This window comes from Rhopilema esculentum, unplaced genomic scaffold (assembly GCF_057945365.1).
Source record: "Rhopilema esculentum isolate cy_ngs unplaced genomic scaffold, ASM5794536v1 HiC_scaffold_36, whole genome shotgun sequence".
NCBI classification, from domain to species: domain Eukaryota; kingdom Metazoa; phylum Cnidaria; class Scyphozoa; order Rhizostomeae; family Rhizostomatidae; genus Rhopilema; species Rhopilema esculentum.
In genome coordinates this window covers 582,128-606,112 of record NW_028300847.1, presented here as the reverse complement: position 1 = coordinate 606,112, position 23,985 = coordinate 582,128, and the positions used below count along the sequence as shown (strand labels likewise).

General features: G+C 36.7%; 1 protein-coding gene across 3 annotated transcripts in view; it reads left to right on the top strand.

Annotated features, from left to right (window-relative positions):
- The window catches only part of LOC135688518 (transient receptor potential cation channel subfamily M member 3), a 55,501-nt gene extending 41,055 nt beyond the window's left edge, over nt 1-14,446 (top strand). For all 3 annotated transcript variants that reach the window (XM_065205394.2, XM_065205393.2, XM_065205395.2), the window contains exons 20-24: nt 3,273-3,450; nt 3,725-3,857; nt 6,241-6,428; nt 6,818-6,911; nt 14,209-14,446. In XM_065205394.2, coding sequence (XP_065061466.2) covers nt 3,273-3,450; nt 3,725-3,857; nt 6,241-6,428; nt 6,818-6,911; nt 14,209-14,302 — 687 coding nt within the window. In that variant the 3' untranslated portion in view covers nt 14,303-14,446. The remainder of the gene's footprint in view (nt 1-3,272; nt 3,451-3,724; nt 3,858-6,240; nt 6,429-6,817; nt 6,912-14,208) is intronic.
- Nucleotides 14,447-23,985: the final 9,539 nt, after the last annotated feature.

The following is a 23,985-nucleotide window of genomic DNA, read 5'->3' as shown; positions in this document are numbered from 1 at the left end:
GAACTAAAAATTTTTCTACCAAGCAAAAATGTCTGACAAAGATAAATATTGGGAAAATTAACGCAATTCGTAATTTAAAGCAGATCAAACACCAAAATAGATATAAGGATAATATTGATAATATTAGTAAACGAATGTATAGCCAGGGGCGGATCCAGTGGGGTGCGAAGGGGGCTCGAGCACCCCTCAGATTTGAGAAAAAACTTTTTGGGGATTAAAGCTTATTCTACCGCAATTTTGTTTATTATTATTTAAACCATTTAAATAATACCGGGAAGTATGCACATCTCCTGAAATTGTTATTTCCGCTTCAATGCCCCGTCTCACAACTGTTCAACATTGTTATTTCAGTCCATGCATTGAAGTGTTATGAAACTCCCCCTGGTTGTCCTGTATAGCATTCTACAGACTCGGAAAGCATTGTCTCCTCTTATATCCAGCCACTTAAGGAACCCGTGGCCTGTAAATTATACGAGTTTCTGCACCCGTGGAAGTGAATCTAGCCAATCACGGTGCCAGGTCGAGGGGTTCTAAACTTTGGCGCGAGAACCCATGGATTTCAAAAATCCAAAACATCAAAGAATACCGACAAACCAGGGGGAGTTTCTTCGCTTCAATCTACAGTCAAATGTATAAGTGGTTTTATGACCAGGGGGAGTTGAGCTTGAACAGGGGGAGTTGAGGTTGACCAGGGGGAGTTGAGTTATGATACAGCACGCGACGAATGCTTAGGCGCAAATTTGGAATATGTTTTCGTGGATCTTTTGACGATTTTTACCTGATGCTCGATGCTGTAACGGCAGAACTTGTAAACGCTGTGGTTTATATAACAGAACGGTTTCAAGTTTCAACTCCGTGTTTCATGTCTTATTCATAGACCATGAGGTATGATTTATATTCAGAGGATAAAGCTTTCCCGAGCCCTTGTTATTCTTTTTTTAATCATTCAAGAACTACATAAAAAACATCTCAAAAACTTGCCCTTACTATTATTGACCAAAAGGGGTTTCCTTTTTATACCTACTTATATTCCTGCGAATCCTTTTTTCTCTAAGAATTTCAAATACATAAAAATACTCAAAACGCCAGGCCCATAGCGAAACGTTCAGGGCCTTCGGTTTGGCGATGCATGCTGTGTTTGAATCCCTGTGTTCAACTTTTGCACTGCACTTCAAGGGCTTCATTCCACCAGCCACGTTATTATTTTGGTCAAGCTGATCAAGTTCTAATAAATGGCTGCAAAGAGTCAAAAATTAAATTTTGCTTTGAAAATCTGTGGGCTCGGGCCTTTTGCCACTGCGGGCCATCATACCATATTTGACTACAGTTTCTATACTTGTGTACCCTAAGTGAATATAAGAGGGGCGAGCTGCAAATTGCGTTCAATTGGCATAAAAGCTGAAACCAAAAATTACTATATAAATCAAGGCATCCAGGCTTTTTAGTTTATGGAAGGCTTTCATTTCATTATGGCTTATTAGCAGGGGTACGGAGTTTGTGCATAGCAACACCCTGGGTTACCAAGCCTTACGTTTTAGAACCCCTCAGAATAATTTCTAGATCCGCCCCTGTAGACTGTATAGTTTTCAACTGTTAAAAGCTGTTATAAATGTGTGTCCAGTAAAAAAAGCGGTTTTGAGGACCCAAAATGTTTTTAATAGAAAGAAGCATTACTTGTGATTAATTTATAAAAGAATCTAAAAATTTAAGCTACGAGTTGTCAATGCAAGAGTATTATAGCTTTTTTGCCATAGTTAGTCACTTGGGGAATTTGGCCCAACCAAATTAAAGCGGTAAGTTTACTCACTTTATGCAAAGATGGGGTCAAAAGAGATGCTTTGTGCATTCAAGAGTCTCTACTCTTTGAGTGCTGGAATATCTATATGATATGAAAGTTTATAAACAAATTAAAGTTAAAAGTTGTAATACGATATAAAAAGAGGTACAGGACTGTGAAAAAATTATTTTAGGCGTCAAATGGAATCTGGAGATGTTTTTATTTGCGAGAACATCGATGTGAGAAAAATGGGCGGGGATAGTTGCAGCTCCCTTATCAGACAAAATTTGTCATATCTAGGGCTCCACTCTGACTCTAAACGTTTATCATTCGCTTGGCCCATATGCGAGAACCATTACCAGAGTTATATGTTTAGCTTAAAAGGTTGAGAAAGAGTCAATGCTATGTTTTTTTATTATCATTTATTATTATCTATAGGACCATATTTGAACTTGCCGTACCTCAAAGAATAAACTGTGAAATTTTCGTTTCAGTATCTTGCATAGTTTCAGAGAAAATTGCATTCATACACAGATAAATCAAGATTTTTGGTTTCATATACAAAATCAGAAATCGAAGGGTTTACTTTGTACGAGTTAGTGAGTAAGATCTTTGGAGTGGAAATTCGAGAATTACACCATGCTTGTAAATATACGTTGTAAATATTTTTATATATAGTAGAGGTTGATTTACAAGAATGCTCCTCAATCGTGTTAAACTACAACCTACGATCACAACAAACGCAAATGGTTTTGGTCAATCAAAACTAATACAATTTGACTTGTGAAGATTTTTTTGCCGTATTCTTCAACTTTCATTATAAAATGCTACGTTGTCAATAGCTGATTTTAAAACTTGTTAATGCAGTCGAGAGGTAGCACGTCTAAAATTAGCCAGCGTCGCATCCTTCTTTCCATTTTTTTACTACTGCCCCAATGTTTTTGTCTTGGTACTATAAAACGAGGTTCTGTTTTCTCTTTCACTGATTATCTTTCTATGTTTCTACATTTTATACAATGTTATCATAAAGGTCATCAACTTTTTGTCTGATATAAGTATTTCATGTAAAGTGTATCAAAAACAATTCTGGCAGATATTGTAGCTTTTTGGTTTAGTCGCATGCAGCTACTTTTTCCTTTATATAACAGGGGTGCCAAAAAACAATTGTTTGTTTCAAATTTCTTTTTCACGAATGTAAAACAGTGAATTTGTAATGATGAATATAGGATGCATCGTGAAGCATAAGTTATGTTCCTTATTCGAGAAAGTACTGTAAGTGTTTTGCAAGAGTAAGTGTTTTGCAGCCCAATGCTACCCCGTCTCTTATTCTCGCATATGACAAGTACATACCACTAGTTCAGCCAATCTCATTTAAGAATTACAATTGGTCGGACCTCCAAACATTTTATATGGAGTGACGGGTTTCAGATCACGTTCCGATTTAAATAACTAAACAATCACACAATATCTTAAACATTGCTATTTTAATTTACAGCTGGTGAGATGCAAGCATTTCATCGTCACGTCTTTCATTCTTGTTGTTGGTTATGGAGTTTTTGTGACCTCTCTGCTCTACCCGTTCTCTAATTTGGCCGATCCAAAGGTTTATCTAAGGATTATGTTCAGACCTGTGATGATATTTTTTGGTGAATTGGGAATCGCAAGCTATGATCGTAAGTCTTATATTTTCAGTACATACTTTTTGTTTCCTTAGAATACGGAAAATCTTTATTATTTCGTCATTATGTCAGATTTGTTTGCTTTCTCTAAAATTTTTATTTTACTGCTGTGCAAGTAGAGCCTTGTAAGACAACGCTCATTTTTGAACTTCAAAAAATTTACAGTTCTGGAACGCAACTATTGGCGCAATTTTTAAACCATTGAATTATTGAGACATTGCTCAAAATGCAGTAGCGATACATCGAATTAGCTTTATATTTGCTTCAGTTGTAGACAGCAAGACAGTATTTGATACAGCTAAAGTCCCCATCGCAGCAGAAGTTGTTTCAATTATTGGAATGATTGGCTTCCTGTTGCTGACAAATGTATTACTGATGAATATCCTAATAGCTGATTTCAAGTGAGCAGACCATCTTCTTCAATCAACATTTCTTTGAAAAGAAAGATATGAATGCTAGATTTTGCATTGCTTAGATGTATTTTTCTGTAGATTGAAGCAGCTCATATAAACACGAACAATGCAGTTCTTATCGCAGTAGAAAATTAGGTTATAAGATAGATTTCAGTTCTTGCATAAATTATTTTTCCAATCTCATTCGATTTTCGCAAACCATGCTAACAACAGCTTCGTGCTTTCCAGTTCTTTCCTTAAAAACAACAAAAGTTCATAGAAATGATTTTGTAACTAGTTTCACTTGCAGATTGGGTAAAGCTTTCTCTATATCTCAATAACGCCATTGCTATTGCTCACATCACAACTTTCAGCAACAAGCTTGAGAGGTTCTAAAGAAAGAAAATATTTCTTCAGGTAATCGCTTCGCTAAAATGTAGAAATATGGAAGCCGTAGACGAAAAACTTTATAAATACATCATTAAAACTAGCCAGGAAATTCGATTCATTGCCTCTTGAATAACAAAATTTTTATGGATTAAAACCTCTTCCTCCCTGTATGACACTATGACCCCGTTTACACTAGACCTGGACCAGATCAGATCCACAAGTGTCCGGATACTTTTGGATCCGATCCCTGAAATGGCAATGCGTTTACACGGGATCCGATCCAGAACCATTTGCGTTTACACGGGAACGGATCCAGATGAATCCAATTGAATACGCGCATGCGCTTTTCGAATATTGGCACGCATTTGACATTTTCAGAACTTCGTGCGTGAGCAAAACACAGTTCAGCTTGAACATGGAGGGAGGTAACACTAAAGAGGGTAAATTTTTGTGGACTGAAGAAAAAACTGCGCTACTTTTAAAAGTAGTATTGGACTACAAACTGCAAAGCTTGCAGGTGGACAGGATTGGGAAAATATGAGGACAAAGTACGACGACATATCGTCATAGTTTCGTAATAATTCTTCAACACAGTAGTCTATCAACTTGATGTTGGGTTTTCTGGCACCAAAAAGCCACCGATTACATATTCAAACTACCTTGAATTGAAAAATATTCTCTCTCACTCTCGACAGTACACCCGTTTACACGGGATCCGGTCCAAATCGGATCCATACGGGATCACCTCTGAAAGCGATACCAAAAGTGTTCGGATAGCGGATCCAAAGATATACGGATCCACCAGTTCCCGTGTAGACACAAGGCCTATCCGTATTTTTTTGGATCCGATCCCGGTCGGATACTCGTGTAAATGGGGTGTATATCTCTATTCTCGCATGTTGTTTCAATCCTATTCTTATCAGGCTCCTATTTCTCTAATGTTATCATAATTCTAAGTATTCAATCTTTACCTTATTCTCATTATCTAATCTCGATGCTAACACGATTTCGTTCCATTGTTTCTTCGTGTTATTGCTTCGATTCTATTATATAATAATATTCCTATTTCTTCAATGCTAACTAACATCAAGTTGTTCGAACCATGTATTTGTGCTTATCTACATTTGTATCGTCATTTGTTTATTGTCCATAAGCATCAGGGAAAAAAGGTTCCGAAAGATGAAAAGCCACGATGCTTTTGTAAAAAAAAGAATGCCCAAGTTAATCGTGATTCAGCAATCATGCAGCGAAACTGAAGTGATGATAGTTTTAAGATCAAGATCGTCATTTATTTAGCTGTCTTTAAATCTGTCTACATCAGAACAAACCCCGACTTGTGTAGACAGAAAATGTTAGCTTTCTCTCTCTCTCTCTCTCTCTCTCTCTCTCTCACTCTCCAACTTGTTTAGAGATAGCTGTTGCGATTGGTAAAAAAAGAACCAATCAAACGCGCTATTTCGCCTCTAACGTTGCTTTCGATCCATAAAAAAAGAACCAATCAAACGCGCTATTTTGCCTCTAACGTTGCCTTCGATCCATAAAAAAAGAACCAATCAAACGCGCTATTTTGCCTCTAACGTTGCTTTCGATCCATAAAAAAAGAACCAATCAAACGCGCTATTTTGCCTCTAACGTTGCTTTCGATCCATATCTAGATATAAATTTTCTGCATACATATGGACATTATCCGACGTTTATACTTTGACAAGTGTCGGACGAAAGGTACTTTAGTAGTTCCGCTGTTCCGTGCAATTTTCAAACATTAATTAGGAAGATGGAAACTTTCTATCAAAACGTCATTAAATATTACAGAGAAAATTTTTTTGAAAAGTATTTTTTTTATTCTTCATGACTTTCCATTTATGAACTAATGTTGAATATTCTGTTAATTTTCATTTATTGTATTGGAGGAAATGAATTGAAATGATGAATCAAGCTCAATCTTTTCTACTGATTTTCTATGAACAAATTAAAGCTAAAAGAACTTTCCATGTCTTTACAGCAATATTTACGTTGAAATAACCGAGAGAGCAAGAATGCACTGTGCATTTGAGGAATACGAACTGTTGGTAGAGTTTACACACAAGCCCAGTTTTCCTTTTCCGTTTTCATTGCCAGAAAGTGTTTACTTGATAGCCAGACGAATCCTTGGTTCATACAAAAGCATCGACCGTGCATCTTCATACCAAGGTAAGATGGGGCTTTCTTTCAAAGCATACAGTTTTTCCTAGAGCATCTTCACTCAAAGCAAAGTTTCTCACGTTATATAAAAACTTGTTACTGTTGTTGACCTCAGCCCTTTTTACTTTCCTTTTCGCTGTTTCTAGAATTTTCAAAACAAAGCGCGAAAAGTTTAATTATCCACTAATTGAGTAGAAGTAGTGCATAGGCTAAAACAGAAATGGCGTCACTTCAGCAAATTTTTCTAGCGAACTAAAATTCAAATGAATTACAATTTTTTTCGAAAACAATCTGATTAATCGAAATCAGTGAAAAATTTCACATTGATTTCATTTGAAAAAAATGTGATGAATTGTTGACCTTGTACGCACATAACAGATGATTTTAATTTTATGCAGTTCCTGAACAGTTGGTCAAGTTTGAGAAATACTGTATGAGAAAATATTTGAGTAAACAAGATAAAAAAGAAGACCAAGATGAAAATCTTAACAGGCGAGTAGCGTGATTAAGTTCTTTCAATTATTATAGCTTTCTTATCTTTATCTGACACGACGCTCAGTCTCACTGTTCTTCCGTCCAGTTGCTTACTGCTATAATCCAGATGAATATCGTGACAGACTGGAACAAAGCACAAAACTTTTTATGGTGATACCTTGGGGCATGGCGAATATTTCTAGAAGGTATGACAGTTTCTATCGATTTCGGGGGGTAAGCTAGAGATAACATTGTATGACGTCATAGAAAAATCACCAAATTGCTTTCTTGGAGATAATCTATGTATGTTTGAATCAATGGAGAAGATTTAGATTAAGGTGAAAATCGTGACAGACTGGAACAAAGCACAAAACTTTTTATGGTGATACCTTGGGGCATGGCGAATATTTCTAGAAGGTATGACAGTTTCTATCGATTTCGGGGGGAAAGCTAGAGATAAAATCGTATGACGTCATGGAAAAGTCACCAGAATGCTTTTTTTTTGAGATAATCTATGTATGATTGAATCAATGGAGAGGATTTAGATAACTAATTTATTGTTGTACATGATCCATATGCAAAACCGCTTTTTGTTCTTACTTCGGTACACTTAAAATTTCTCAAAACCTGGGGTCAGAGCATAACTTTGCATGCTAATTTCAAGCATTAGCCCCGTTGAGCCTACCTCTGAATGTAGGCTACCTCAATTTAAAACATTACAACCTAATGAAAAATGCTTTAGTTTAGGCGTCTGAAAATATCAAGCAACGACAGCGCCACAGGGTTGACTTGGAGGTCACGCCCTCCCTCCCCGGTTTTCGGCAGGATAGATTTTGTAATTCTTCTAATTCGATGAAAAAATATCGGAGAATTTGATTCTGTGAATTTGAATTTGAATTTGCCAAAAAGCAGTGTAACAGAAAATTAGTCATAGGCGTTCCCTATCGGTAAGATTAGCGTTGCTGGTAGATAACGGGGTTTTTTGGAAGGGAAAAGGGTGTGGCAGGACAGGAGGGCAGATATTGCAGGTTGGTTGTCGGATAGACTGGAAATGGATGCAAGATATTCTGACCAGTCGTTTTATTCCTTTTTCTTGAGTATTTCTTTTTGCAGCCAAGGAATTACAGCATAAATCCATCAATCTGTAGTGTTGTTTTTACATCGAACCGGGAGAATGGGAACAGAAGATGCATGCTTCTTGATAATGATGAAATCCAACCAGTTTTTATCTGGACTTTCTCTCTTCACTTCAGTCAGCTCGTTTTCGTTTCGCATTTTCCAGTTTTTGATGTTGCAATTTTTAAGCGACGGTAGACTGGCACAGCACTTTTAACCTGCCACAAAGATCTGAATGGGGCTTTGGCCCGTGTGATCTGATGAACTAAGGCGTGAAAAAAGTAAACATGAAATAGCAAACATTCTGTCTGATTCAGATTTTATGTTTTTCTTTACAAAGCAATTTTGCTATTCCTCGACTGCTTGAACCAGACGATCTATAATGCTTTCTTTTTTAAACTGTTCAGCAACACATTTTTGATACTCTTTAGCATTGTAACTTAAAGCCTATCTTCTCTAGTAGTGCTTCCTGAACGAAACTTTAACATATTTGACTTTGGGAAAAACTTTCGCAGTTGAGTTAAGTGACTTAGAATGTGCATAAGACCTTTTACGACAAGCAAAGTTTGACTTAGGCCAGCTCATGCTGTCTTAATTTTGATAGCGCATTGAACGGTCCTTGCTAGGAAACATGACTTGCTCTGTAACGCTGTTTCGCTCTTTATTTTCTGTATAGTTGCCTTCAGTTTTGCATTTAGCAATACTGCTTCTTTTCAGTTGAGAATAAATTGTGCTCAACGGAGTTAAGCTCATCTCTCTGAATTTCTACGTCAACTTGCAGACGCTTTCATCGAATTTTCGTAGCAATACCTTTACCCTTCTCTGCTTCATATTCAATAGTCAAGCGCAAACAGAAAATTAGATTGTTCGGGAGAAGAATCTTCAAAACCGTTCTGCTAGCATTTCCTTAATGCTATGGCTTCAGTAAAAGAAAAAGGTTTTTTCCTACATGTATCTACAGCTAATGCCGAATTTTTTTTATTTAATTACTGAATCAGAGCTCCTTACTTTGCTGGCTGTTCTGGTTCAACCTTTAACCAGGCAAAGTTTCAGTGATTTCTTTATGTTTATAGGCTGACCCTCGATCTTGAGCAAATTTAAATGTACTGCAATAGAAAAAACGGTATTTAAATGTTGATCTTTTACAGTAATATATCAGTCATCTGATTTTTCTCCATTGATACAATCATACGTAGATTATTTAAAAGAAAGGATTCTGTGGACCTTTCTAAGACGTTATATGATTTTTGTCCCTAGCTTTACCCCCCCCCCCCGAAATCGCTAGAAACTGGCAACTCTTCTGGAAATGCTCTTCATGCCCCAAGGCATCATCATAAAGGTTTGGTGCTTTGTTCCAGTCTGTCACAATCTGACCAAAAATTGGAGTTAAGCTGGACTAGTATATGCAAATGATTTTCTGGGTATGCATTTCAGAAACCAAAAACCAACAATCAATCAATCAATTAATCAATCAATCAATCAATCAATCAATCAATCAATCAATCAATCAATCAATCAATCAATCAATCAATCAATCAATCAATCAATCAATCAATCAATCAATCAATCAATCAATCAATCAATCAATCAATCAATCAATCCATCAATCAATCAATCAATCAATCAATCAATCAATCAATCAATCACTTCAGCCAGTCAATCAACCAATCAATTAGTCAATCAATCAACCAATCAATCAATCAATCAATCAATCAATCAATCAGGCAATCAATCAATCATTTAATCAATCAATCAATCAATCAATCAATCAATCACTTCAGCCAGTCAATCAACCAATCAATTAGTCAATTTAATAATGACTAAGAGTTGTTCCAGTTTGTCACAATCTGATGGAACTTCGGGAGATCTCGCAAAGAAATTTGCAAATCTGGTACTTGAAGGGAAAATCAACGCAGCGATGAGATTATTAGATGCAAATAATGCCAGCGGTTTATTGAGTCTATCTGACAAGGTTATTGACGAATTGAAGATGAAACATCCCCCTTCAGCACCAGCGGATCCTTCGACTCTCATGGCTGTAGAGATTCCTTTCATTGACCCTGTAATGTTTGAGAACATTGATGAAACAATTATTACTAAAGCTGCGTTACATACAAAAGGTGCAGCTGGTCCCTCTGGAATGAATGCTAATGGATGGCGGAGAATTCTAGTATCCAAAAGTTTTGGAAAGACGGGTGAAGAACTAAAAACAGCTTTAGCAAAATTCACACGCATACTGTGCACAAGAGATATCAACAAAGGCTCGATTGAAGCATTTGTTTCCTGTCGCTTGGTCCCTCTTGACAAGAATCCTGGAGCTCGACCAATCGGTATTGGAGAAGTATTGAGAAGGATCATTGGAAAATCAATTATCCGTGTCATTAAGCCTGATATACTCGAGAGTGGAGGATCGCTACAGTTATGCACTGGATTACCTTCAGGCTGCGAGGCTGCTGTACATGCAATGAAAGATATTTTTGAAGAGGAAGAAACTGATGGCCTGCTTCTAGTGGATGCATCAAATGCCTTTAATAGCTTAAATAGAGAGGCACTATTGCATAACATCAAATATATATGTCCTCCAATGGCTCAATATGTAAATCACTGCTATGGAAAACCATCTCGTCTCTTTATCACAGGAGGTAAAGAAATACCATCTGCCGAAGGAACGACCCAAGGCGATCCATTTGCTATGCCTGTTTATGCAATTGGAGTTATGCCACTTCTATCATTGATAAAATCAGCTGAAAGCAAGGTAAAGCAAGGTAAAGCATGCAGCTTATGCAGATGATCTTGGTGGTGCAGGGACGTTACTTCACTTAAGATCTTGGTGGGAAAATGTTCTGCACTATGGTCCTTTGATTGGTTATCATCCCAATGCATCAAAATCATGGTTGGTAGTGAAAGAAGAGAACTATGAGCAAGCTTGCAAGATCTTTGGCAACACTCAGATCAATATCACAACATCAGGACGAAAATACTTGGGTTCATATATAGGGACGGCCAATGATAAATCAGAATATGCAAACAAAGTAGTGAATGGCTGGATTGAAGAGTTAAAAGTACTATGTAGAATAGCACGCTCAGAGCCGCATGCAGCATACACTTGTTTTGTCAGTGGATTTCGTCATAGAATAAATTATTTAACTAGAGTCATCCCTGATTTTTGCAAAGCACTGAAACTGCTCGATGCTTACATAAATGAACATTTTTTACCGGTGCTTACTGAAGGCTATCACTGCTCCGAAATTGAGCGAAAACTAATCAGTCTTCCGGTACGTCTTGGAGGACTTGGCATATCGATATTTTCTGAAATTCCTCATCAAGAATATGCTTTTTCAAAGAGAGTGACCAGTCAGTTATCAATAAATATCAAGCAACAAGCAACTGAATTAAGGCTTAACAACAATGAAATGAAGAAAACGAAGATTGAAATTGCCCATGAAAGAACAAAATCGCATGAGGAGAAACTTGCACTGCTAAGAGAATCTATGGCACTCGATCAACGCAAAGCAAACGAGCTGTCTTGTATGAAAGGTGCGTCTTCATGGCTCACTTCTCTTCCTTTGAAGGCTGAAAATTTTGTTCTCAACAAGCGTGAATTCCACGACGCAATCCGATTAAGATATAGATGGCATCTAAAGTTCATGCCAACTATTTGTGTATGCGGAAAACACTTTTCCGTTGACCATGCGATGTCTTGTCAAAAAGGTGGATACATTCATCATCGACACAATGAAGTACGTGATCTACTCGGCAAGTTAGCAACAGAAATTTCAAATGATGTTAGAATTGAGCCACCTCTACAACATCTCAGTGGTGAAAATCTCCCAAGAAATTCCAACATATCAGAAGAGGCAAGACTTGACCTCAGCATACGTGGCTTCTGGCAGAAGGAACAAAGTGCATTTTTTGATGTAAGGGTATTCAACCCATTCGCACCGTCGTACAGAAACCAGAAACTAAACAACACTTTTGCAGGGAATGAAAGAGAGAAGAAACGCGCGTACAGTCAAAGAGTTTTACAAGTTGAGCATGGTTGTTTACGCCATTGATTTTCGCTCACAGTGGTGGTTCAAGTAGAGAAACTGAAAGGTTAATATCGGTTTTATCAACGAAGATATCAGAGAAACGTGATCTGTCAATTTCACTGGTTACCAATTGGATTCGTACCAAGCTGTCATTTGCACTACTTCGAAATGCCATACTGTGCATACGCGGTTCCAGAAATAGGCAAACAAAAGTTCAAGTGGACACAGCCAACATAGAAATTGTAGAAACAATATCCCGGATTGATTAGTTAAAATTGTTGGGGAAAAAAAATAAGATTCAAGTTTTTCAAGTTTTGTTCTAAACATGTGTGAACCGGCGGCCTTTCGGTATATAAACAGCGCCAAATGTTGAATCATTGATGAGAATTTATTTGTTCAAAAAAAAGTCAATTTAATAATCAATGTAACTAACACTAACAAAAATTTCTATAGATAAGAAGATCATTGGATTCCTCGGGCTCTCCTGGTCGTTTTTACGCGAGAGGCACTGATTTAGCTTCCTTGACTGTCATGATCTCTCGTTTCTGACAATTTTATCCAAAATTCATTGAAGATGGTCAGACAAAAAAAATAGACTGAGCACATCCAATAGAACCGGCGAAACCAGGGGTGCGGCGGACATGCCCCCTACTTTTCTGCAGAGCAAAATAAAACTGCTTGGGCAAAAGTGGAAAGAAATGTGGTCTACAATTCTCCATGAAGCTTTGCCTAGTGTTTCCTTAAAATTGATCTTAGCTTTAGCTTGGTTACTATTTCTTTACCATGAAAGACATAGGGAAAATTAAAAGTAGGAATTTTATCAAATAAATCGGTCATTGTCCAAGGTAAACGTAAAATGAGTAACGACTTGGCTAAGGGAATAGATCGAGAAACCAGATCCAGAATAACTGAGTGCCAGTTAATCTATCTTTGCTTTGTTTTATCATACCTCTGAACTCGAATCTAGAATCTACGAATAAATAACTTTGAATATGCTCCATCCGAAAAGTGAGCCTGTACTATAAAGATAATTTGATGTACTTAATATTATTGTAAATATTGATTGATTTAGAATATATGTGTCTACAAATCTTATCACTTTTAAATGTTTATTGAGTAAGTCTTCAGACTTTGGTGCAGGGTTTTATACCCTGCTTTGAAGGAAAGTTTAAAAATCTACAACACTAGGTATAAGTTCAAACCACTAAAATCATCAAAATTTAGCATAGATTTTAAGCTGCTGCTTCGAGTCTCATTCTTAATGCTTACAAGCAACAATAATTCTCACAAAAGTTGATACTATCAAAATAACTATACTACAAACAGCTTTGTAGAGGCAATTAAGCTGTGTCTCTTTATCAATACCAACAATAATGTTTTCACAACTTCATAACCAAGAAAAATACTTTGCGATATGGCCTTTGGTCATGCGTTTCTGCGATGCTATAAAAGTGAACAGCCATTCTAATATATAAAATAAAGAAATTTTTACCATTCATAAAGCTTTCATAGAATCTTAAAACCATGCTTATTCCACCAGCATAATGAGAATTGATAATATTTTATTTATTGCTGAACTAGCAATTAAACAATACAAAAAAGGTTTCGAAACATTCTCACTAAAAAGGGGTGCTGTCTCCTAGATTCTATTTCTTTCTGAGATCGACTCGCCTTAAAGACATTGAGTCATGATAAATAGACTGGGTATACCCTAAGTGCCAAAATCCGCTGAGTCATGATTTCCATGACTGCGATGCTATTGGTTGACCTTGAACTGGTCACATGACCTCACCTCGTACTGATTAACATAACAGTTTCCATCAATAGCAAGTTGTCAACAACGGATGCCAATATCACATGAAACAGCAGCGATCACGCCGAAACCAAATGACCCCCTATAGAGAAAGCCTATTTACCATGACTCAATGCCTTTAAGAAACTCCCTTTCATGCAATTTTTGTATTGTACAATTTAGTTGTTTCCTGTTATACTTGGTCATTGGTTTCTGTTATTTTCTCAACGTAGTTCTAAACCAAAGTGCATGTATTTAAAGTTATGATACAGTATCTGAACTTAATTTCGATTCTTTCTTAATTCCTGGTTCTAAAGTTGACGCAATGCTTTAAAACCTTGGCGATCTCGCAATGTGAATCTGCTTTCTTTACCAGGGAGCAAAGTTCAAAGAATTCCTCCAAGGAAAGTCCAAAAATGAGTTATCAAGAGACGCAGACTTATGAAGCTGATTTTGCAACCCGTGTGTGAACGAGCATCCTTTCAACAGTAAACAGAACGCTTTTCATAGTTGCTTTTTTTGTATGTTGTTATCGCTACCAAAATATAGCGTTGGTACTGTAACTTTGGCTTAATTAAGCTGTTAAAATATAATGCTTTACTTCCAATTCTTTATCTTTGTCCATTTTTTACTTTTATCCACACGCCACAGCTTGTTGCAAGTATGTAAATGAATGATTGAATCAATTGAATAAACATTTGATTGATCGAATAAGATATCAATTAGTCAATTTGTGAGTATCTTGATTGATGAATTGATCAATTTTATAAGTTAATGAAGGGAAAAGACTGTCATTGTCACCTTTAATTTTCACTTATCGCCATGGTTAACCATCTTCTCCATCATATGGCTTAACGAGGGGGCTAGTCCAGCAGCCATCAGATGAACTTTGACACCTAGTACATCTTGAATTTTTTCATATTATCTGCATATTGAATAAAAAGTGATCACAAAACTGTTTTTTGCCAGCTCGGAACCCTTGGGCAAATTATTGTATGGAGCCATTTTGACTTTACCTATTATCTTGACTCATACCAGGGATCAGTTCTCAATAGATCACGAAGTGAAGTTACATAGTATATCATTTGATTATCTGTTTAAAGCTGATTCGACGAGTGCAAAGAGGTTGATAAAGGCTAGTTCTCCTCAAGCTAGTTCATGCCTATTTGATGCCCCATTTTGACCACGCCCTTTACCCCCCCCCCCATCCTAAAAAATTGTTGACTTTTCAATACTCATTCCAAAAAGTCATCTAGCGCATCAACTTCCCTTATCATGAATATGAATATGACTCATGAATATGATTTTATGGTAATGTCAAATGGACGTAGTTTTGATTTAAAATTATTGTTAATCGTTGATCGCCGAAACTCTAAATTGTAAGAATGTTGCTGAATGCTGATTTTGAATTTGAAGTTAGCAGAAAAATTTGCCACCAACGATCGCGTTACAAACCGTATCGACAAGAATGTTTCTATCAACATATTGGGGCCTCACATCGGGGCCCCCTAAACAGATGAGCCACCTACCCCTTCCTCCAAATTTTTAAACCCTACTTTTCTTTGACACACCCAGCCCAATCCATCTTCACTAACCTAATGCAGGTACCCAAAACACATATGAGGTGCCCAACACCCGTTCCCCTTCTCCCAATCAATTGCTCCCTTCCTTCAAAAGCCACGCCCAGTCACATGTATTGCCACCTAGTCAATTTAAATGCTCCTATATACAGATTAGACAATTCACACGTCCCTCTTCTTCAAACCCTTTTACTCCATAGCAAAAACAAAGCCAAAGGACATAAAACATGACCATTTTTCTTTCTATTAATTTTCCGTCGGTAGCAGGTGGGGCAAATGAAGCCATAAAATTTTTTCCAACAGTTATAGGTTGGCAAAAAACGGATATTTGGTCTATCATACCCCATAATCAAGGTAATCTATAAAATTAAAGGTATTGCCGCAGGACTAGGAGTCAAGAGAGAGCGGACGCCCCCAAATGGCAAAAGAAAATCTTTATAAATACGTAAATTTCAAACTTTCCTAGGCTCAAGTCGCCTCCCCTCCTCCCTCCCCCCGACCAAATCGAAAATCTTTGTTATTAATCATCATCATCATCATCATTCTCGGTCAAACTGTCATGAAGTTGTAGATTTCTCGAAAAAAAACACAACCCACTCTCCTTATTCTGCATATTTTTTCTAAAACTCTTAAACAAGGAACAACTAGTTTGCCTCTCAACCATCTACTGTTATTAAAAACCCATTCATTTTAAACAAAATTTCGTTTTATTTTTCATTTTCATTTTCCATTTTAAAATTATTTACTCAGGGTAAAAATTCAGTCTGAATACTGTTTTACAATTGGCCCTGGAAAAACTACTTACAAAATTAATAAGTTATATACTATAAATTTTTAATAAAAAGAGCGGAATATGGCTAATTCAAAGATGAATAAATTTACAGCAATGCAACTCAATATATAGAAAAATACTATTTTTTCTTGAGTTTGGACTTGAAGGCATCGATTGAGGGAGCCATTTTTGTGTCCAAAACGAGACTGTTTCAGAGACTGGCCCCACGATGCACAAAGGATTTCTGGCCATTGCAGTCCACACAATAAATTTCAGTCCACACAAAGAATTTGCAATAATTAATGCTCCAATTATTTAAGTGTCTATCAGAAGAAAACCCACCATTCATGTGGAAATTCTTCGAAAAAAAAACTAAAAATATGAATTACGAACAAAAATTTATTGCAAATACCGCATATAAAAACAAATAAATTTGGAGCTAATTCTCTTATATCTAGAGATGCTCTCCTTTGGAACATGCTACCCGATGCCATAACAAATGCTAGCTCGACCGCAATATTTAAAAGAAAGATCAAACAATGGAATTGGGACAAATGTAACTGTCAAATATGCAAATAACCAAAATGTGGGTATGACGAGATCCTAAAAAAGTTGATTAAAAAATTTTTTTTACTATTTCTCTCTTCTGATTATATTTTAATTTTGTAATTTTGTAGAAATGCAAATAGTTGGTATGAATTAGCTTTTTAAGCTATGTATGGCACCAACTGTAAATAATTTTATAATAATAATTATAATAATAATAATAATACTAATTTTCAACATGGGTGTTGTAAGGTCTGTTTTAAAGTTTCTTTACTCTCTTGGATGTACCCCGGATAATCTCACGAATAGGTCAGTGAGATATTTAGATGCAAGAGAGTTAAGAGATTTATAAACGATAGAAACTCTTTTTTTAAGTATCAGCTTTTGTACAGATAACCAACCAAGTCTCTGGAGCAAAGGACCTGCAGATGCATCAAAAGGGCTATTTGTTACTTTTCCGGCAGCTTTATTCTGTAATTTTTTAAGCATTTCTAGCTTTGAAGCACCATAAGAGCCCAAGACGGAGCAACAGTAGCTGAAATGTGGCTCTATGACGCTTCTATATAAATTTATCAAAGTGCCAGTTAAAACAAAATTTCGCGCATTCTTCAATAGACAAATTGCTCTAGAGGTCTTCTTTTGTAGTGCACTAATGCGTCTTTCCCAGGTACGGTACTTATCAATCACGACTCCGAGGTATTTTTTTTCGTTTGTTAGGTTGATTTCCTCGCCCCCTACCCTAAAAGCTAAGATTATTCCTTAGCTTTTGATAAGGTTGTGCTACGATTATTCCTTAGCTTTTCAATTTTTGGCTTAGAACCAATTATCATTGCTTGGTTTTTGACAACATTAAGGGAAAGCTTATTGCCCCGTAGCCATTTTTCAATGTATGGAAGCTCCTCGTTGATTACTAGGTCCAGTTCATCACTTGTATCAGAAGAATACGAGATTGCTGTGTCGTCGGCATACATTGTAGCCTTAGCCTCCTTAAGAGCAAATAGCAAGTCATTTATGTATAGAAGAAAAAGGAGAGGGCCTAGGCACGATCCCTGTAGCACTCTAATAACAATATTTTCGATGCTAGAAGTTGTGCCATTGACTTAAAGTACTGCTTCCCATTATCAAGATAAGAACTGAACCATTAATGTGCATGTCCAGTAATTCCATAAAAATGTAAAATGCTTTCTTGAGATCTATGAAGATCATCGCAGTATACCTCCCGTTGTCTATGTTGATGAATCAATCAATAGTTCTGTTTAGCAGACATGTCACAACTGAATGAAGAGAACGAAATCCTGACTGATTAGACACTAGATATTTGTGCTTATTTAGGTACTGGTATAACTGACCATATATAAGTTTTTCGAAGAGCCTTGACACGACTTGTAGAGCAAAAATAGGTCTGTAATTAGATCGGTCATCAGGCTTGTCTCCTTTGAAAAAATGGGGTCACGCGGGCTATTTTCCAACTATCTGGGAACAATAGATATATGGAAAAGTTGAAAATATCTCAGATGGAATTACAATTAACGGGAAATGCAATTTTCAGGAAATTACTCGCAATGCCACCAGATCCAAACCCGAGAGATTTTTTCATTTTATCCAGAGCTCTATTTATAGTATTTTCATCTACAGGATGAAATTTAAATTTAGTCGGTTGCTCAGTTGATTCTTTTATTTTGTACTTTCCAGACAAAGTGGGTTGGGTTGCTGTGGTATCTTAACACCAAGGTTTCTTCCCACACTACAGAAAAATTCGTTCATAGACCTAGCGATATCTAAATTCTCAGTAATGAACTCCCCATCAACAATAAGGGTCTTTTATTTAGCAAAAGATTGAGCATTTTCCAAGTTTCTGTAAGATTTCCCTTTTCAAGGGCAATCTTTTTGGAAAAGTATTTCCGTTTCAGATGTTTGTTGAGATTAATGACTCGGTTAAGCACGTGTCGATATGAGGCCATTAAAATTGACGAGTTTTTCTTGATGGCCATGATCTAAAGCTTATCCCTTATACGAGCAAGGGCTTTGAACTCTTTAGGCCCTAGACGCACTGATTTTTGACATAAAACTCATTATCTTTTTCACAGTGGAAATCGAGAATCCTTTTAAAGTTTGACAAAGAAAATCCGATTTTCGCTTGGAATTTCGAGCGCGCTGCAGTTCGTGTGTGGAGTGGTTGTTTGCTGTTAGGCATAATGTAATGTGGTTTAAAACAAAGGACGGTTTTGTGTGGCACCAGAAATATGCGTTAATTGTTGATCATTTCCGTTTTCCAGAGCTCGTCCTGCTCTTGGGCAGGGAACCTTTGAGGGATTAGTGAATTTGGTTCAGTGGCAATTTGGTTAGCCCTCGGGGGTAAACTAAGCCTAATTTTTGACGGGGACGTGCCATTTTGGTCAAAAATTTGGACCCATAGTTCCGCAAATGTTTGAAAAATGTGACCCATAATTCCGCAAACATGATGAAAACTCTACCCATAATTCCGCAAAGCAAATAAAATTTCTAAAGCACATAAAAATAATTACACAAATTTCATAGTTTTTTTTCTAACTGGTCATTAATTTTGTTAATGCTAAATATCCCTCCTAATAATTTTGCCATATTTTCCCAAAACGGTACCCCTAATTCTGCATGTGGGTTTGATCTTCATCTGTAAGAGGATGTGCCATTATTTAGGGGTACTTTTATCTTCAGAAAAAGTACCCCTAAATAATGGCGCATCTCCGTACCCTCAAACACTTTAAGATACCTCCCCCGACCTTTCTGCAATACCATGTATATGATGGTCAAAGGTGTCACTTTGCTTTTACTTAGGTACTTTTTACCCTGGGTACCAGACTAAGAGAGTGAGACTCACTCTTATTTTATATAAAGTGAGTCTGGTTCCTAGAATAGATACTTTTTAGATTATATTAAAGAAAGATTATTTGCATTCGTCATTACCCCGTCTTCAACAACTTCTTAGAATCAAAAGCTAATAAACAACAGTAAATGCTGCTACTAGTGCATAATTGAATAAAGAACCAGGGGCGGATTCAGGGTGTCGCACAGGTCGCACGGAAGACCGTCAGATTTTAAGAATTTAGTTTTAGTCTTCAGTCATTGAAATGAGGCAATCATGTTTACCAAAATCTTTTATTTTCCTCCTTAAAGATAATACATTTTGCTCTCTTTACACAATAAACACAGGACCGAACTTGGTCGATCTCCCAGACGAAGCTACGATTTAATTCAATATAGAAAAAATTCCAATACCATCCTAGACCGTAAGCAGTATGATTTTTAAGCATGTCCCCCGTGCCGCACAAATATGCAGGGCTCTTTGTTATGCAAATATTTTACTAAATCGCACCAATCAAAATTCAAGTTTTCACATATTTGTGCGGCACGAAAAGTCTGTAAACACTATGTTAGATTACTGTGCCAAACAACTGCTGGCAAGGAAAGAAAGTGGATGAGGTTGTAAGTTGTGAAAGGGAAGAATCCCAATTCCTTTTTTCCATGCGGAAGAGGTGCACAGGAAGTGTACCATTCTGAATCTCAAGATATTTTGTCTCAACTGCGTGTTTGGATTTGCAGGTAAATTTGGAAAACCTTTTAAAAGGGAAAAATGTTTGACTGAACAATTTGAAGGTTTCAGGGCCCCAGTCCTAATTGCTCTGGTTCTGGGGGGGGGGGGGGGGCTCTGCCCTTGATCATGAGGGAGGCCCCCTAGACCGCCTGCTGGGCAGTGTTAATGTGCGATCGTCAACTTTTATTCTGTATCCGCCCCTGTGAACAACAAATAACAAAAGTGTATTTGAGAAAATGACATCAATCTCTATAACATTAACATTTTCCAATGCGAATACAAATGTGTTCACTGTTAGTACGCTTCAAAATCAGAGCCTCTTTTTAGCAAATGCTTGCAATTGTTCTGCTTTGTCTGGATTACATTTTTCATTTGCGTAAGCACTGCTTTGACTTTTAACGTCGTACACGATAGCAGCTTTGCGGCGTTCATCGGCCATTTTCACAGCAACCTTCAAATCATTCCCAGCAGGTCTAATGTCGTAGTCTTGGTAATCTTGCAGATTGTCTCTCACCGGATCTACCCTATCGAATTCAATACTTGGCAGATCCTTGAATGCCACGACGTAAAAATCAGCCATAGTTTTCTCTGGAAGATAAAAAATTGTTACAAAATAGTTATATATCCTGAAATAGCATAAAGTCAAAATTAGATTACGTCAATCATATAAATTTCGATTTTTTGCATACTTTTTGCGATTAAAAAATTAATGATTATGTTTGTATTTCAATTGAAATAGCGTTATAAGCTGGAAACTATCATCTCGTTAGAAACTGGAAAGTCAAAAAGCTGACAATAGAAGTGAAAACAGAGAATATTTGCAACTGTTTGCATTGCAGATGCTCCAAAAAAATTACAGTAGAACTTTTTATCAGCAAATTTAAACATTGCAATGGTAGCACCTTGTTTGCCTTCAGAGCAATCTTTAAGAAATTTTCACTGCTTAGGAAAATTTGTTAAAAGGGCTCAAAGAGAAATAACCGAAGGAAGAACGAGGATCTACGCTGGGGCGAGGCTTTTATTTGGAACCATGGAAATAGACAAGCATAACTAGGGAAAAAATCAAGGCTTCGTTTACACGATGCCGGATAACTTTTGATCCTGATAAGGAGTTACCAAGAAGCACACAAAACATACGAAAACAAAGAGGATCTCTTATTAAAATGTTTAATGGACTTTAAAACATTCCAACGAAACATATGTCCTTTGAATTAAGAGCTTAATGTTCATAGCTTTGAAAAAAGCAAACATTTGAGTAAACTAAAGCTTTTCGTCTGACACTCTTCAGAGTTTAAAACGTCAGAACATAGATCGAAAATCATGATCATAAAGCTTAATGTTCATAGGTTTGGACAAATCCGACATTTTCTTATGCGTTGATTGCTTTTGTTGAAACACGTTTGAGATAGGCAGCCTCATATGAATAGCAAACATACCAAAACAATGCAGGTAAATTGTGTCTTAAGCCTATAATACATCACCCTTTTATAGCTAGATTACTTTAGGTGATAAATTTTTATAGCTTTATTGCCAGGAAGAGCAAAAATGCAAAAAACAGGGGACTTAGATACTGCTATCTATCATCATAAAATCCAATTTGATACAAATCTAAGGACGACGAATCATGAGGACTACGGAAAGGAGCACAGCCCCTAGTTCGTTCTCTCCATGATTGACTTTTTAATTCATCACTACCCGACAGGAAGACACTATAGGAAAAAATTACATTTCATCAAAATTTTTAGTGATGTGGTTCTAGGCTTTCAAAGCTTTTGTGTGTCACACATCTTGCTTTTGTTGCTGCAACAGGGCCAAAAATATAAAATACTCTCTATATTTGGTTGTTGCACTAATAATTATGATTTCATAGAAATGGAAAGCAGACTCATCTATTTATTGGATATTTTGGTTTAACTGTAATTCCTTTTAAATGTAATTCTGTGAATTTATAGTGTAATTAAGTGCAAACAATACATTGGATGGTTACGAGCTTCGGGAATAAAGTAAGTGTGAAGTCACCAAAAACCTATTTTTTGGATTTTCGAATTTTAGCCAGCTAAACTAAAAGATCACCATGAAATACTTGCAAATTTGCAAAAATATTCAAATATGTCTAAATTCAATTGAGATTATGCCAATAAAAGATTTGAAGCTTGCTAACAAATCACTTTTACTTTGACTCTGTTCATCAAGTTATGAACAGAGACACAAATACAGAGGTTTGATGGGGAAGAGCCTGTGCTTGACTGATTTTGCACATCTGGAGGAATTTTATGATGCTCTTTCATGTTATGGGGTCCAAATTCAAAATCTCTTTAGAACTCTATTCCCTACGATGTTTTGATTCATCGGTAAGTAATACAAAGCAATGAAATTATTTTCGACACTTCAACAAATAAATTTGAAACTAGCTTTTAGAATTACTTGCTATTTTCCTAAACGCTGTCTTAGAAAAACAACGAAAATAAACCAAATGAATTTGTGGCGGCGCCTAAGGGGGTACAAAAGGCGTAATCACATCCCCCCACTTTTGTCAAAACATGGTCCACATGTTGCTTCTAGAAATTCATTAAAAAGCACTTAGTAGAGGTAGATTATATTCTTGCCTCAGGGAAATTTAGCCTGGCACAAAGCTTGGAAACGAGGCGAAAAGGGTGTTGTCTCAATGGCCATGCCCAATACCCTTCCACTCTGCAGAAGCTGGCGCTGCTACTGGCTGCATCACAAGTAATAACTATTAACCATTTTAATAAAAAACAAACAGAGTTGGGGAATGAGCAAATTGCTCTGCAAAAAGATCTGGTCAGTCTACATGGTATTTAATCTTCTATTGCAGCCAGTGGCTGATTATCAATGGGGCCAGTTGGGCCTAGGCCCCCGGCCCAAAATCCAAGCGGCCTTTTCAGTCAAAGGCTGCGTGATTGATGGAGACTTGTTGCAATCATATCGTTAGAGGCATACAGACGCTCCAATCAGGGGTGTAGTGCTAGGGAGCTTAGGAGGCCTAGGGGGACTGGGGGACTGGGGGACTGGGGGCCTGGGGGCCTGGGGGCCTGGGGGCCTAGGGGCCTAGGGGGCCTAGGGGGCTGAGCAACCATTGTTAATGCCAAAATATGACCAATTTCTAGTTTTGTTATTGTTTTTAGCAACATTATGTGCAAAAGCCTCGTTTGTTCTTTTGTTAGCACTACACCACTGGTTCTAGCCTAAAATTATTAATGAAATCGACAGTTCTTTAAAAAACCATTGAAATATTCGAATTTGGTCCATCTACAGAAAACATGTACCCAAAAGATTTGCAAAAAGTTCCTTACAAAAAAGCTCTTGCAAAAATTATTTCCTTAAAACGTGAAAAGCGAAAAAATTCGAAAAATGAAGTAAAACTTTATCCTTTTATCTATAATATTTTGAAGATAAAATCATTTCTTTATCTTCCTATATTGAATAGAATATTTTATAAAAAGTCTTCTTTCAATATAAATCAACTTCTTATAAAAGTTAAAAAACATCAGCTTTAAAGAGAATTGAGATCAGGGGCGTCACTTCATAGTTGTCTGCATTTTAGCTCTGTGAACAAAATTTGGCCTGCTTAAAGTTGAATAAGTCATAAAGAAAAATAGAAACGATGGAGTGTTTGATGCTATATTATTGTCAAAGGATGATACATTGTGTTGTATTTATTTT